This window comes from Marmota monax, unplaced genomic scaffold, assembly GCF_021218885.2.
Source record: "Marmota monax isolate L192 unplaced genomic scaffold, Marmota_monax_Labrador192_F-V1.1 WCK01_AAM20220418_F8-fsc00035, whole genome shotgun sequence".
NCBI classification, from domain to species: domain Eukaryota; kingdom Metazoa; phylum Chordata; class Mammalia; order Rodentia; family Sciuridae; genus Marmota; species Marmota monax.
Genome location: NW_026691961.1, coordinates 1,966,229 through 1,981,708, shown reverse-complemented (window position 1 = coordinate 1,981,708; position 15,480 = coordinate 1,966,229). Strand labels below are relative to the sequence as shown.

Genomic DNA, 15,480 nt, shown 5'->3' with positions numbered 1-15,480 from the left:
TTCTTCATTTATTTTTCTTTTTATGCCAGAGTTCTGTTTTTGGTGTTGGTGCTTTCTTTTAACTCTGAGTATTCATTTCTCTCTTTTTCTACCAGTGTTAGGTATTAGCCAATTAGCAAAAGACTTAAATTAGCCTATTTTTGGCAGGGGGCAGGGTCCTGGGCATTGAACTCAGGGGCACTCAACCACTAAGCCACATCCCCAGCCCTATTCTGCATTTTATTTAGAGACTGGGTCTCACTAAGTTGCTTAGTGCTTCACTTTTGCTGAGGCTGGCTTTGAACTTGCAATCCTCTTATCTCAGCCTCCTGAGCCAGCTGCTGGGACCACAGGTATGAGATACCCCACCTGGCTTAAATTAACCTATTTCTCTGAGCTCTTCCAACATTTGTTTTGTGACTTATCTATTCTTTGTAACTATAGTTTTCCTCTCTTAGGTTGGTTGGATTGGGTCCATGTTGGAATTTCATCCCAATTTCATACTCTGGTCCTCTTCCTTCTAAGGGTTTCTCAAAGGAGATAGACTTTTTCTTTGAACATTTAACAAACCAACTGAACAGAAGAGTCACATTAATAAAAGCCTATTTAATTTTGGCAGGATGAGCCTTCAAAAACAGCTTCAACTCTACGAGGCAACTTCTATGTCACGGGTGACAGAGGGTACATGGATAAAGATGGATATTTTTGGTTTGTTTCAAGATCGGATGATGTCATATTATCCTCTGGGTAATTTTCTTCTCCAACTGTGTATGTCTGTGTTAACTGATCATCAGTATACAGGAATGAGTCTTGACTCCTGCCATATGCTTTTTCAGTTATCGGATTGGGCCATTTGAGGTAGAAAGTGCCTTGATGGAGCACCCTTCGGTTGCAGAGTCAGCTGTTGTCAGCAGCCCTGATCCCATCAGAGGAGAGGTAAATGAACTGATTCATTTCAATTATAATTGATTGGCAATCTAACACATATTTTTACACAGTACTTCCTTGAAACAGAATAACAAATGCTTCATTCACTACATATGCAAGCCTGACAAATATTCATTTACTTAGCCAGGTGGATTAGTAAACCATACCTGTAATCCTAGATACTCAGGAGGCTGAGGCAGGAGGATCACAAGTGAAAGGCCAACCCGGGCAACTTTGAGACTCTGTCTCAAACTAAAAAGGGCTGAGGATATAGTTTAGTGGTAGAGTTCTTGCCTAGCATGTGTGAGGCCCTGGGTTCAATCCCCAGTTCCACACTCACCAAAACAAACAAACAAACAAACAACAACAAAAAAACATACTAAGTGCAAGTTAGATAGAAATATGCTAGTCAGAAAGAACTGCTACAGACCAAAACTGAAAAATGTGTACTAGAAAGAATCTGAACTTGAATTCCATGGAGTACTGGGACAAAGATGGGATGATGTCAATCATCCAGAATCACTCCAGGACAGGGCTTTAGAAGTCAGATGGATCAAATTGTTACCCAAAAGGGGTGGAAGCCAATAAGGTGCTTGGCATTGCAAAGGAGGACCTGGTGTCAGACATCAGTGGTGAGATGAAGGTCAGAGTCAGGAAGTGAGGCAGCCATGAGTAGAAATGAGTAGGCCTATGAGCAGAAGTTTCAGAAATAAGGGGCTGACCGTGTGGTAGATCGTGCTTAACAGTCCATGCCGCTCTTCAGGCCTCTTTTGCCAAGCAAAAACGCCTCCAGCGTTTGTGTAAAAGTAGGCTCCATGTTCCCACAGTATTTTTCTAGTCCATATCCAGTCTTGTATAGCAAATTCCAGAAGAATTGATCAAAAACAGATAAAATGAAGATTTGAGGACAGTATCTCAAACACTGAATCAAGTTTTGAAAACAACATTGACGTCAGTAGTCCAGAATGTTCTGTTCCATGTATTTGAGTATCTTATCTCGAATGCCAGGTGTAGGACTTGAAGTTCCAGGTAAGGGGCAGGGTTACAGGTATTTAGTCTCAGTGGCTGAATAGGTCAAGTTTAAGGCAGAAATGGGAGAGGTTTATTGTAGTACAAAGAGGGTGTATTTGTGTCCCAGGACTGATTCTCTTAATTAATGTTTGATGCAAGAGGATAAGCTTTAAATCTTCCTAAATGGCCCAAAGTAGTTTTGGATATTGACCAGCACTTGCTGGTTTGGAATGTTTCTATAACAAAAGACCCTATTTATTAGGAAAGGGAATATATAGTCCCTGTAGATAAGAGCAGATCTCTTCACTGCATTCTACCGGCAGGTTTCCAGAGTCTCAGCCTCTCCCATGCCTTTCATTACCTTTACCCACCTAGACAAGTGCTGACTTGAAACACAATGGTCCTGGACACTTTAGGGCTAGGATTGGCTGATACCCCACAGATGACAGAGCAAAGATCTGATAAGTGGGTTGTGCAGCCCTGATTCAACTCTGGGGTCTTGATATAGGACTTGGACTTGGCCAGTTTCCCAATACTTGTGGGCTGCAACATTTCCTGGCAAAAGATGCATGGGTGTTTCAAACAAGGGGTCCATGCCATGTGCTGTAGGACATAAGCAGCTCTTTTCTTTCTGGTGGCAGACCTATTTTAGCTGGGTTGGGTCCTTTTCCGGGTTAGGTCCAGCCATGTCTTTGGGTAACAAGTTCTAGAAGAATTAATCAGGGGAGGGAGGGGAAAGGAGGGGGCAAGGGGATAGGAATGATGGTGGAATGAGTTAGACATCATTACCCTAAGTACATGACATATAAGACAAGAAAGGTGTGAAAATATTTTGTGTATAATCAGTGACTTAAAAAATTGTGCTTTACGTGTGCAATATGAAATGAATTGCATTCTGCCATCACACATAACAAATTAGAATAATTTAAAATAATTTAATTAAAAAACAGATAAAACGAAGATTTGAGGACAAGATTCCAAATATTGATAATTTTTAATCAACTACACCATAGTCTTTCAATCTAATATGTACATTTTTACACTGTTGCCTATATTAAACACTGTTGCAGTGTTTGAACTTAAAAAAAAAAAACTACTTTTGACAATTTTCATGAATATTTAATTTTTTTCTCTGGCAAATTATCCAAAAGCAAATAGGGTTTAAAATGAGTATTTCCTTAACTTAACTCCTATATTGATAATTTTTGTACATTCTCAGTTGATTTTCACATTTTAATATTTTCAGGAGTTTCACATGGTTACTTTGCTTTTAAAATTTTTTAGCCAGTGAGTTACTTCATCTATTTAACTACATTTTCACGATTTTAAAAATGTGTGCTTTTTATAGCCTCTTTAAAAGACAAAATTTCCAATGTGTTAAAGGAGTGGATAACTTGCATTTGTTATTTTTGAAAATAATAGATACTTTAAATACTATTTTAACATTGGATTGTGAAATAAACAGGTGAACACTATTTGTTGAGATGACTGGTTCCTAAATTTTTCTTAGCTCAAACATCACTCTGAAAATTTGAAAAAGGCCATAGGCCACTGTCTTCCTTAGGCAATGATAAAAATGTCCTATATTTGCACCATTCAATATAATGGCCTCAGATTATTTTAATACCTGAAATGCAGCTACCATGACTAAGGAAATTTAATTTTGGTTGATTTTAAGTTAAACATCCACATTGCTAGTAGCTACCATACTGAATGATATAGCCATAGACTTAGAAAAATCCAAGATTCACAGAATTTCAGAGAAGCTTTGAAGCCCATATGTTTATTTTTAGGTTAAAAAAATTAAAATAAAACAAAACAAAACCCTAACTCTTTGTACTTTTACTACCATACCTATGAACTATCATTTTTGATGACTTCCTATGGGACAGGCATTATTATAAGCCTTAAGTCTTTATTGACTTATGTACTCCTTGCAGCTTCTTTTACAGAGAAGGAAAGTGAAACACAGAAAGATGACCTAACTTGCCCAAGATGACACAACAGACTATGACTTGAACCCAGGTTGTCTGACTTCAGAGCTCATACTCTTAACTATAATTTTAGGTTGTTCCTTGTTAATTTAACATGTTTCTGCAATGTTCTGTGAAGACTTTTAGAAAGACATAACAGAGTTTATTTGGGTAGAGTCTTAGAAACTACACTGGAATAGAGTTTGTTGTTACAAAAAGAGGCTGTGCTTAGTGCATTGCCAAGTTTCAAGAGGAAACTTTATTAAAGGAGATAAAAATAAGGCAATAAGTCAAGGACAGAGATGGTCAGAAATAGGTCAGAAAGCAAGATTTCAAAATGTAGTTATATGAGAGAGTTCAAGAGTATACCATAAATAAATCAGGGATCCCAGAAAGTCTCTTGTATTGGGTGTGGAACAAGAAGTGCGGGAGTCAACTGGCTAGTTTAGCTCAAACTGTTTAATTTTTTGTGCACACTACCCAGCAGCACAAAGATTCCCAGTTGGAGAAAGTAAGATGTACTAAAAAAATACAACTCATCTCTCTGCTGTTTCAAATATTTATTTTAGGTCGTAAAAGCTTTTATTGTTTTGAACCCTGATTACAAGTCACATGACCAAGAACAATTAAAAAAGGAGATTCAGGATCATGTAAAAAGAAGTACAGCACCTTACAAATACCCAAGAAAGGTAGGCATCCTATTTATGATGAATATTTGTTCAGTGTTATGGAATTTTTTTCAACTGTTTATTTTCTCCTTTTTAATGAACACGATCCTCAAACATGCTACATAAAGTGTTTCAAATTGAACTAATGATGTGTAAATAAGAATCTGCATTTTTAAAATTAAACTCTTAACTTGGCTCAGTGAACTTGCAGTAAGTACTAAATATCAAGAAAAAATCTCCTTAACAATACCCACTTCCCTATTTGGTTACCCAAAACCCACAACAGGTGTCCTAATCTTTTCATCTAGAATTCATAATAGAACTACTACATAAATGGCTTTATCTAAAGATGAAAACTTTTAGACTAATTTTCTTCTTCTTGATATTTAACAGGTAGAATTTATTCAAGAGCTGCCAAAGACTATTAGTGGGAAGATAAAAAGAAATGAACTGAAGAAAAAAGAATGGAAAACAATTTAAATTCATCCCATTATCATAGTACATATGAAATAAACACAGAGGCTGAATTTGAAATAAAAAAATTCAATAGATTCCTATGCACCAGTGTCAATGTTCCTATAATTTGGCATCACAAAATAAATGTCATCAGTTGCTCAGGAATTTTTATTTTGATACTTCTTTTTTGTAGTACTAGGGATCGAACCCAGGGCCTAGCACATGCCAGGTACATGTTCAATAACTGAGCTATATCCCCAGATCACAGCATTCTTAAATGTTTGGTATAGAAGCAGTTTCTATCAATCAATCAAATCTCTGCCACATTGGATTTTAATCCTTAGTTAAATAATTCCAATATGTGAATATACAAATTGGAATAATTAAGCCTTGAATAAGACTAAACAACTTATAATTTTTCAGAAAAGTAAAAAATATCAATCTGGAGATTATCATAATTATCAAGTATCTACCTAAAAATAGAGTAGGAAATTTTATTAGTCACATTTTTATTCAAATAATTTAAAAATAGCTTATAATTTGTTTCAAGGTCTAACTAGAAAAATGAACATCATGTACTATTATTGCTTATTTAACCTAATGAATACAGTTTATAAAATATTTTGTCATTCTTCAAGGAGGCATGAAAATTCAGCAAACATTATTATATGAAATATAAATAAAATGTGTAAGATAGTACCAGAATATTCATGTTTGGGAATTTAAGGAGTAATTAGGATTCATACCTGAACACAGAAGGCAATTGTTAAGCAAATGGTGAGTGAAAGTGGAAGGCATGAAATATATTTTCTTTCTGTGTATGTGTGCTTGTGTGTGTGCACGTGTGTGTGTATCTGCTACAATACAGTCTACAGAATTCAGATATGCTAAGACTCCATAACTCGTAGCCCTATACTTTTTTATCTTTCCTGCACTAAAAGTCACATAAAAGTTATCCTAAAAGTAAAAACTGTTTAACTGTACAGAAAACTTATCAATTCCTCATTGAAGGTCTGAGTCTCAAAGAATTTTTAGTAGGAAGACAATTACTGTCACGAATATGGCTTGTTACTAGAGAACTAAAAGTGAGTCTCCCTGAGGAATGAGAGAGAAGCGTGTTGTTGGCTTTTTCCTTTTGAAGTGTTTGTTCCCATTTAAAATAATCACAACACTTTCTGTTTTCTTGATATTTGCCAATAGGGCAACAATAGAAGACTCTTCCATGGTTTGGTCCATTGTTAGAAACAACAAGTCTCTTAGATCTCCGGCCACACTTGCATAAGGGAGGTGTCATTTTCCCACTCTTCCAAGGCTCCTGTAGATTCACTGCAGAAGTTAATACAGCGGGGGCAACCTTCTGACAAGAACTTTTTCCTGGGGAACAATCAGATGATGCTGGCTTTTCTTCATGAATAGTGAAGGTCTGTTTTTTTGCTGGTGGGAAAACTGGGGGACTAGGTGAATTCCTTTTAGAGACACCTAAAGAAAGAGGATGTTTCCCCAAAACTGAAGGATGAGATGCACTGGCATTAACACTGTTAAAGGCACATAATTTTCGTTCAGGTAATTTAAAGGCAGACACATCTGAACCTGGATATTTAGCTTCTTTTACATTATAAATAGTAGTGTGAGGACTCTTATACACAATGGACTTAGTGGTCTCCAATTCCTTTAAAGTTTTCTTGATGCCTCCAAAATTTTCATGACTCAGCACTTCTGACTCTTTTAAAACCATTACTCTTTCTCCAGAACTAAGTGAAGTCTCTATATTTGTGTCACTAATAGGAAGTAGACTATCTATATTTTCCTCAGGTTGAGATGCTGGCAGTAAAACTATGTCTTCCCATTCAGCCAACATAGGCAAAGAGTCAAGAGTAGAACTCATTTCCACTTCAGAAACATGATTAACAGAAGGAATGGTAGTAGAGACAAGTACCAATTCTGAATTAAATGTTGAAGACTTAGATTTGGTATTAACTACAAGATGTTCATTTTTTTTTTGCTTCTGCACATAGATAGATGAATTTAGGCTGGGAGACTGCAACTGTCCCAAAGATGTAGAGGGCTTAGTATTAAAAACAGATAAGCAACTTTCGACATTATGAGGACCGGCTTTTATACTGTTCTTTACTTGTAACTGATCCTTTTGTACTGTTATAGGGGAATTCACACAAACTAAATTCATTTGAACCTTTTCATGAGCACTTATTGTATTTTTAGGCTCTCTATCATGTATATTGGAACCCTGGATGCTAATGTTGCAGGCAGATGTTTCTTCTTGATTTGTATTCAAATTTCTGGCCAGAATGTTGGGATTCTTCTTTGTGAGAACCTACGATTCCACAGACAAATCCAACAGCTTTAGAAATTCTGCATTTATACTTTCTTCAGCAGAAATTATGTGATATGACAAAAAAGAAATATATCATCTGTTAATAAATGATCACACATATGAAATCCCCATTTCAGTGAACCCATGACTACTCTGGAGTTTGAGATAACTGAATAAAAAGGGAATATACCACTGACCTTGTTGAAGGACCTTGTAATTTTCATTAGGCACCCATCTCTGATCATTTTCCAAGCAAGAAGAGCAGTATTGCGAGAATCATCCAACCCTGAGGAAACAGATATCAAACACTGAACTCAATAGTAGCGTAAAGAAAAAAACAAGAAGAAAAAACTACCACTTAAATAAAATTGGGGCATAGTGTTAACTTTATAATCACCTACAAATTTTAATCACAATAAACTGGTCTTGTGGAAAGCTATGGCCACATTATCAATGAAAGAGATCTCCTAGATTTGCAGAGTAGGAAGTAAAAATTTGTTTCAGTTACTAAAAATGTAACTGGCATTCTATAGGAACCATGATTTGGGAATAGCCTTGTTTAGTTCTTTCACTAATCCACTGTATCATTTGGGTACTTGTTTAACATCTCCATTTGATTTGACTGATTAATTCTTTTCATTCTTTTTAGCAGCTAGAAAGCCACTAGATGGCAATTTTTACATTAAATAGTTCATGAAATTGGTAACTCCAAAAACAGAAACAATTTGAATTGTGTAGATTAGGAGCAACTTTTAGGTTAAAGGATATTTGTTATTAATGGCATTATCAAAAAATGAAGTTTATATTAAAATTTTTTACAACACTTAATTGAGTTACATAATAAAATGATTTGCCACTTATACAAACCAGAATGTTCTCGTCCTGAGAATTCTATTCCCACTTCCTGCAAGGCACCGCTTAGTCCTTTTGGCTTTCTTCTATAGAAAAGCTGACCAAATCAAAGAAAACATAGCTAAAAATATTATTAATACTTGAAAGGCTAGATATTAACCACTTTTTATAATTTTAGTTCTATTGAATTTTAAATATGCTTATTTCTTTTTTTTAATATTTATTTATTTTTCAGTTTTGTTTTTTTTTTAGGTGGACACAATATCTTTATTTTTATTTTTATGTGGTGCCAAGAATCAAACCCAGTGTCTCACCCATGCTAGGTGAGTGCACTACCACTTGAGCTACATCCCCAGCCCCTGAAATATGCTTATTTCTATTGTATTGTTTTTAAAGTCATATTTATATGAATATTCCCAAAGAAAATACCAATACCATGTATGGGAAATAATGTAATCATTTTTCAATAGAAGGAAAATGAACATGCCCTTGCCTTTCACCCTTACCTTGTAAGTTGCTCTGAGATCAATCCAGGAATTTAAGAACACGGGTTTTAACAGTTGTTTTCTTTTACACTCATACTCCAGGCAAACCCCCAAGTCCCAGTCTTCATTAAGCAAATTAAAACAGAACAAAGTTATTTACGTCAGAATTTCCTTCCACTTACAAATAAATACGGAGGATGATATAAAATAGTACAGTAAGGCTTAATTGCTCTTCTAATAACTAATAATGCTAATAAATAATAACATGTATGCTTTTTATTCCTTTACATAACTTATTATTAAAGAAATTACATTGGTAACTAAGTTTCAAAATGATTTCTTAAACACCCAATAAAACCCTTATTGTTTCAGAAACAAGATGTTAAATTAGGAACGTCATATTTCTCATATTCTAGGAAAATGTTAAAGTAATTGAAAAACTAAATATTTTATAGCAACTTGAATCCAACTATGACTATCAATCTGTGTTTTATCAAGGGTGCTATACTGCTATCAATGACTATTAATGGCAATTAATTATTAATTTATCATGGTCATACAAAGACCTATGTTAAATGGTTCATTTTTTTTTCTTAATGTCTATATTAGTAAGGATTAATGCATAAAAGCAAAGGATGTGACCTCATGACTCTTTATTCAAGGATACAGAAAATACCATAATGAGTTTTCAATGAATCATTGTCTGAATTCAGAAGAACATAGAGGAACACCTTGAAAGATTCAAAAAGCTGATGCTTATATATTTAAGGTATCCAGTATCATAATGTTAAAGATATGAGCAAATTTACTTTTCTTGGTTAACACTGTAAGGAACTTGAATTTATATTCCTGGTCCAGGTTAAGAAGTATAATTCTAGCTGGGCGTGGTGGCATACCTGTAATCCCAGTGGCTGGGGAAGCTGACACAGGAGGATCTCGAGTTCAAAGCCAACCTCAGCAATGGCGAGGCGCTATGCAACTCAGTGAGACCCTGTCTCTAAATAAAATACAAAATAGGGCTGGGGATATAGCTCAGTGGTTAAGTGCCCCTCAGTTTAATCCCCTGTACCAAAAAAAAAGTATAATTCTAGATTACTAAGTAGAAAATTAGCAATAAAGATTTTCATCGTTGGGCTGGGGTTGTGGCTCAGTGGCAGAGCGCTCACCTCGTACGTGTGAGACCTTGGGTTCTATCCTTAGCACCACATAAAAATAAATAAACAAAATGAAGATACTGTGCCCATGTTTAACTAAAAAAATATATATTAAAAAAAAGATTGACATCGTTATAATGCTACCCATTTGTGGTTGATAGGAATAACTCAATTATTATTATTTTTTACCTGACCAAGTAACAAATGCACACAATTTTGCTGCAGAAGTAGAAGGCTCCGAAACCCCAGTAGCAAAAACAATTTTCTTCTGTTGCTGAATCTTATGAATCCATTTACAGAACTGAGATAAGCAAATCTTCAGAGGGGCTCCTTCATCAACTTGAGCCTGATTAGAGTCACAAAATCTGAATTCAACAATCAAATTCTATAATTATCAAGCAGACATTGTAATTATATGGGAGGATATAACAAAGAGGTTCTAACTGGCAAAGAGTTTATCCAGTGAAAAAATGTTAAGATACACAGGAGCTCTTTAACGATTAGAACTCACCAAGATAAGAATTTGGTTGATAAATCTAAAATTGGACAGAAATATAATCATTAAATCCAAATTGACAGAAATAAAATAAATTTGAGTCACTTCATTTCCTTAGGATCATTTCTTTGTTTTTTTCCCCTTCCAATGCTGGGGACTGAAATCCAGGACTCCCACATGCTCAGCAAGCACTCTACCACTGAGCCGTAGAGCCAGACTTGATCGTCATGTTTATAACACAATTCTAATTTTTAAATATCCCAGTGGATTTTGGGAGAGGACATTGTTTCTCTTAACACTTAATAAATGGTATTTTAAACACCCAATAAAACCCTTACTGTTTCAGAAACAAGAGAAAGATGTTAAATTAGGAATGTCATATTTCCTATATTCTAGGAAAATGTCAACGTAATTGAAAAACCAAATATTTTATAGCAACTTTTTTTTTCTAAAACTGATTTATGAATCTTAAAATTTGCATCATACCTGTTTTATGCCTGTCAGCTCCATGCAAAATTCCGAAAGAATTGGATGTTCTTGAGGCTGAACATAAGCATGGAATTCGCATTCAATCTCTCCAGTTAATGTGTTCAGCAATACTGCTGGAAATTCAACTAAATCAAAGAATTATCAACCAACACTTGAATATACAAGTTTTAACAATGCTATAGTCATTTTAAATTAAACATAAATTGTCAAAATAGAATTATTAAACAATAAATTTCAATAAAAGCATAATAAGAGACCAAAGGAGTATGATATGAAGTAACAATAAACCATAAATAAAAATACTGAAATCATATTCATCTCTATAGTTCCATAATTAAATATGAAGACCATATGGAAGTTGAAATAATTGTTTTAGTTTCTATGCATTTGAGGTTTTGTATATAATTCTAAAACAATTATTTTACACAATGATACATTTAGGTATTTGGGATTTTGTTGTTTTTAAATAAAGACAGGTTTTATATAAAACTACCAATTCATAGACCATCTCCTAAACTATTGGCTGGTTTATATCTCTAAACTTTAAAATGACTACCTTAATGCTAAATTTGTTTGGAATTTATTGGAATTCCAGACTTACTTATTTCCTGGCTATTGTGGTGTTTCCCATCATTCCAGCAGGTGGATTCAAAATCAATCACAATTAAGTAGTCATACAACTGCTCTGCAAAAGATTAGGGTGTTCTTATGCTTCACTAGTGGTGAAAGTACAGGCTACAAAATGTAAAGAAATTAAGAGCATTACTTACTGGATTTGCTTCTTCCTAGTTTGTCATTTGCTGGTGCAATTGATTTTCTCCTAATTAATCCAAGCTGCCTAAAAATGTAAAACAACCCAATAAGATCAATGAACCCATTCACACTACTGGGCAAATGGCAAAGTACTCCTTAATGTGTTCTGATGGAAGAGAAACTAGACTTTGGGAGGAAAGACCTGGGTACTTTTTTTTTCCCCCTTCACATCATCATACATATAATCTGTATAACGATGAGGGTCTCCTTAGGGGAGGGGAAGGGGGAATAGGAAGGACAGCAAAATAAAATAGACACTAGTTTTGCCGTATGTATATATGTGACTGTATGACCAGTGAGATTGTGCAACCTGTACACTCAGAAAAATGAGAAATTATCCCCCATTTGATTCAAATGTGATATGTCAAGATCATTGTACTGTCATGTGTAACTAATTAAAACAAACAAAAACAAATTAAAAAAATAAAAATAAAAAATAAAAAGACTTGGGTTCTGGTACTGTAATCCTTTTTTTTTAATATTTATATTTTATTTTGAGACAGGGTCTCACAGAGTTGCTTAGTGCCTCTCTAAGTTGCTGAGGCTGGCTTTGAACTCATGATCCTCCTGTCTCAGCCTCCTGAGCGGCTGGGCTGTCATCCTCTTTTGATTTTAGTAGTCATTTTACCTACATAGACTTCAAGCACATATTAGCAAACTTAGGTTAATTTTATCTGCTCCCTGTATTTTACAGTAACGTTGGGGAACTCATGATTGTAGGGGTACAGAAACACTGAAGAGCTTTAGTTATTTTTGTCCTTACACTTTTTTTTTTTCCTTTTTCAAGTCTTTGCTATGTATACAGCACAATTCTGAGAAAATATGAACACAGGGCTGTGGAGAGCCACAGCTGAGTCAGAATGGCCCCTGGTATTTTGCCAGAAGGAATGGTTGAGAGGTGAGGCCAGCGAGCCATTAAGATGATGATAATTAAGTTAAGCTGTGTATAATTGCTGTGACTGGATAATGCTGGATTGAAATGGGCTGTCTATTCAGTTGTATATAGACCCCTGCTGGCCGGCAATAGGCCCAGTCCTTCAGGACAGGTGTCTCAGTGGTTCTCCTTTGCTAGCAAATCAATAAACCATCCTTTTTCCTTCTCAAGACCATTTTCTCTTGCTGGATTGGCATCAAGACAAGGACAGCTTTCTACACCAGGACAGCGTTCCACAACAAGGACTCAAGTACAGGTGAGACTCTGATGGGCAGGGAGAGTTTTTAACTGTTGTAGTGCTGTTTTGTATTTTTGCTTTGTTGTTATTGCTGCTAAGAGGTGGAAGGTGAGGGTAGGAATTTGGGAATAAGTAATAACTAGCAGTTACTGACTGTTACTACACAGCAGGTACTAAGCATACATGGTGAACTCATTTAGTCAGCAACTCTAGGAGGCAGACATTTTTTTGGTCCCCAAATTTTTTAGATGAGAAAATGGGTAATTTGTCAAGTGGACCGTTTTGGCCGGGCGCGGTGGCGCACGCCTGTAATCCCAGCGACTCCGGAGGCTGAGGCAGGAGGATCGCTAGTTCAGAGCCTGCACATTTTAACTGGGTCATTCGTTAGTCGTGCGGCCAACGGCATGATAGGTGCACTGGCGCCGGCCTGGGACCTCCCAACAGGTTACACGGGGCTGTCACGTCCCGTGGTTTTTCCCAAGGCTACAAGGGGCAGACGCAGGCTCCAGGCCACGGAGAAGAGAAAGCCGGGGCTCCTCCGGCTCCTTCCAGCCTAGCGGAGCGCAGCCTGGGGCTGGAGACCTAGGTTCCGGCAGGAGCTTTTCAAAGCGTGCAGATCCCGGACGCCGAGAATGCGGAAAACCGAGGCCGCCACGGCGGACGCCGGCAGCGCAGCCCTGCCCGGGACGCCTGCGCCGGACCCAGAGCGACCACCCTCCCTGGCACCGCGGAGAACCCACTAGCCTACCGCGCCAGGCGCTTGGTTGCCATTCCCAACACTCCAAGATCTCCGACGTCCAACTGCCGGAAGTCCACTGACTCCCACTTCCGGTCCGTTCAAACATCCGGCGCGGCTGAGGCGGCGGCGTTGGCAGAGGCGGCCGCAGCGCCTGGTGCTCCGTTCGTCGCTTCTCGGGCGTTTCCGAGACTTCGGGGTTGTGGGAGTGGTTTTAGGCGGAGAAGCCGCTAGGGGGCGCCCCCTTCCGTCTTTGCCAGCGGCCGGCGGCGTGGCCGGCGTTAGGGAGCTGTTTGGAATCCGGCCTCGGGAGGCGGACGGTTGGTGCGCGCGGTGGTGGGCGAGTCCGCGGGAAGGGGAGGCGCGTTGGCACCTTGGCTACCGAGGGCCGACGGGGAAAACTCTGTAAAGTGGGGAACGAGGGGCGCCTCGAGTCCCAGGGAATGGGGTCGTCGGAGTTTGTCAGATGTAGCTTGTCTTTCCCCACAGAATCATGGAGCCAGAGAAGGAGAAGACCGGGAGGCTCCCCAGGAAGGGCAGGAAGAGGAGACGGGTCCCCAACAAGCTGATCAGGACCCCCGAGGCGAGGATATCCGGTTCCGATCCCGTGGACAGGCAGCCCGAGCCCAAGGTGAGCAAAGGGAAGCATACAGACCCCTCACTCCAGCCTCCTTCGGAGTCTCGAACCGGGATCCGTCTCACCCTCCCATTGCCTTTGCTGAGTGGGCTCTGTGATCGGTAAAGTGAGAATGATATTGTGCTGCTTTCCACTTTGGGGGCTGTTCTTTAAAACTTGCACAGTGCCTGGCACACATACTTAACTGAGGTCTTCAGGATGCCAGGAGGCTTTCGAAGTTCTGGGAATAGCCTCCTGCACAGAAACACACAATTGGAATTGCGCTCCTACAGTTCGCGTTCCAGTAGAGGAATAATGATGACAGCCAAACATACTTCATTCAGACTCTTCATTAACCGTAGATCTCTACCTTAATCTCATACATTTGGTTAGCAATATTTATCAAAAGATCTACCTGCTCTATTTGACTAGGAATTTATCTTGAAAATTTTTAGGTAAGTGTTATCAATATGGAATTTTTTTTTCAGATAGATAATAATTGTTAGGGATTATTATCTAATAATAATTAATTATTATTATCTAATTATTAAATGATAGGGAAAGATTCATTACATTAAATGATAGGGGATGGATAGTAAAAAGATGAATAGAATTGGGGCCTTGTAGTCTGTATTCTAATTGTTCTATTACCTGTTCATTTCTTTATTATAAAATGAGAAGTGTAGTACTTAAACAGTTGAATTCAATGATTAAACACATGTTAAGTGTTCAGAACTATATCTGGCTAACAGATGCTCAATATTAGCTTAAGGCCATGGGAGAAAATTTAGCAATAACTACCTATTTACTTATGTCACATAGACTTAATATGCTGCACTAGCAATCTCATGGATAGAATTATACTTTACTCACAGGAAAGTAAGACTTGGAAAAATTAAGACACTTGTCCAAGATTATAGAACTTGATATTTGAACTCTGGTAGTATGATTCCCAAGGTTTGAATTCCTGACCCCTATACTCAATTATGCTTTCCAGACAAAAAAATGAGTCATACACATGGATTTCATATTTATCTATTGTGTTTCTATTATCTATCACCTATTTCTTATTTTCTGAGTCTTTAATAACAACCATGACAACCATGAACTACTTTGATAACCAGATATAAGTGCAAAGTTTTCTTAAGGAGGTGGGAGATTCATTGAACTTCCTGTTGGCTGACTGCTTAGCTTAGTATGATCTAGTTGCTGTGTCCTTTCCCTCACACTACGATAACTGCAACATGCAATCTTGGCCCTAGTCAAACCATATTACCTGTTTGGACACAATATTCTTTCCAATGCGGCAGACATTTTATTT

General features: G+C 37.4%; 3 protein-coding genes across 17 annotated transcripts in view; 2 read left to right on the top strand and 1 right to left on the bottom strand.

The window, feature by feature from the left end:
* Acsm3 (acyl-CoA synthetase medium chain family member 3) overlaps window positions 1-5,115 on the top strand; it is a 25,001-nt gene extending 19,886 nt beyond the window's left edge. For all 3 annotated transcript variants that reach the window (XM_046432333.2, XM_046432246.2, XM_046432197.2), the window contains 4 exons: window positions 599-726; window positions 816-915; window positions 4,460-4,579; window positions 4,952-5,115. In XM_046432333.2, coding sequence (XP_046288289.1) covers window positions 599-726; window positions 816-915; window positions 4,460-4,579; window positions 4,952-5,038 — 435 coding nt within the window. In that variant the 3' untranslated portion in view covers window positions 5,039-5,115. The remainder of the gene's footprint in view (window positions 1-598; window positions 727-815; window positions 916-4,459; window positions 4,580-4,951) is intronic.
* Window positions 4,436-13,720, bottom strand: Eri2 (ERI1 exoribonuclease family member 2). Of its 7 annotated transcripts, none has more exons than XM_058574573.1 (9): window positions 13,548-13,718; window positions 11,593-11,656; window positions 11,424-11,507; window positions 10,820-10,947; window positions 10,027-10,183; window positions 8,705-8,805; window positions 8,214-8,295; window positions 7,544-7,632; window positions 4,436-7,346 (listed from the first exon to the last, which is right to left on the bottom strand). In XM_058574573.1, exons 1-9 carry the CDS (start codon window positions 13,650-13,652, stop codon window positions 6,009-6,011), a joined length of 2,148 nt encoding a protein of 715 aa, XP_058430556.1. In that variant the 5' UTR covers window positions 13,653-13,718; the 3' UTR covers window positions 4,436-6,008. The 7 variants fall into 7 exon arrangements, with proteins under 7 accessions (XP_058430556.1, XP_046287724.1, XP_058430603.1 ...); XM_046431768.2 differs by having other exon boundaries at window positions 11,593-11,660; window positions 13,556-13,707; XM_058574620.1 differs by lacking the exon at window positions 11,424-11,507 and having other exon boundaries at window positions 13,548-13,720.
* Window positions 12,673-15,480, top strand: part of Rexo5 (RNA exonuclease 5) — a 24,340-nt gene continuing 21,532 nt past the window's right edge. For 2 of the 7 annotated variants that reach the window (XM_046431561.2, XM_046431379.2), the window contains exons 1-2: window positions 13,697-13,867; window positions 14,033-14,174. In XM_046431561.2, the coding sequence (XP_046287517.1) occupies window positions 14,037-14,174 (138 nt within the window). In that variant the 5' untranslated portion in view covers window positions 13,697-13,867; window positions 14,033-14,036. Of the gene's footprint in view, window positions 12,826-13,692; window positions 13,868-14,032; window positions 14,175-15,480 lie in introns of those variants that run through there. The other 5 variants (XM_046431219.2, XM_046431144.2, XM_046431072.2 and 2 more) reach the window with 5 other exon arrangements.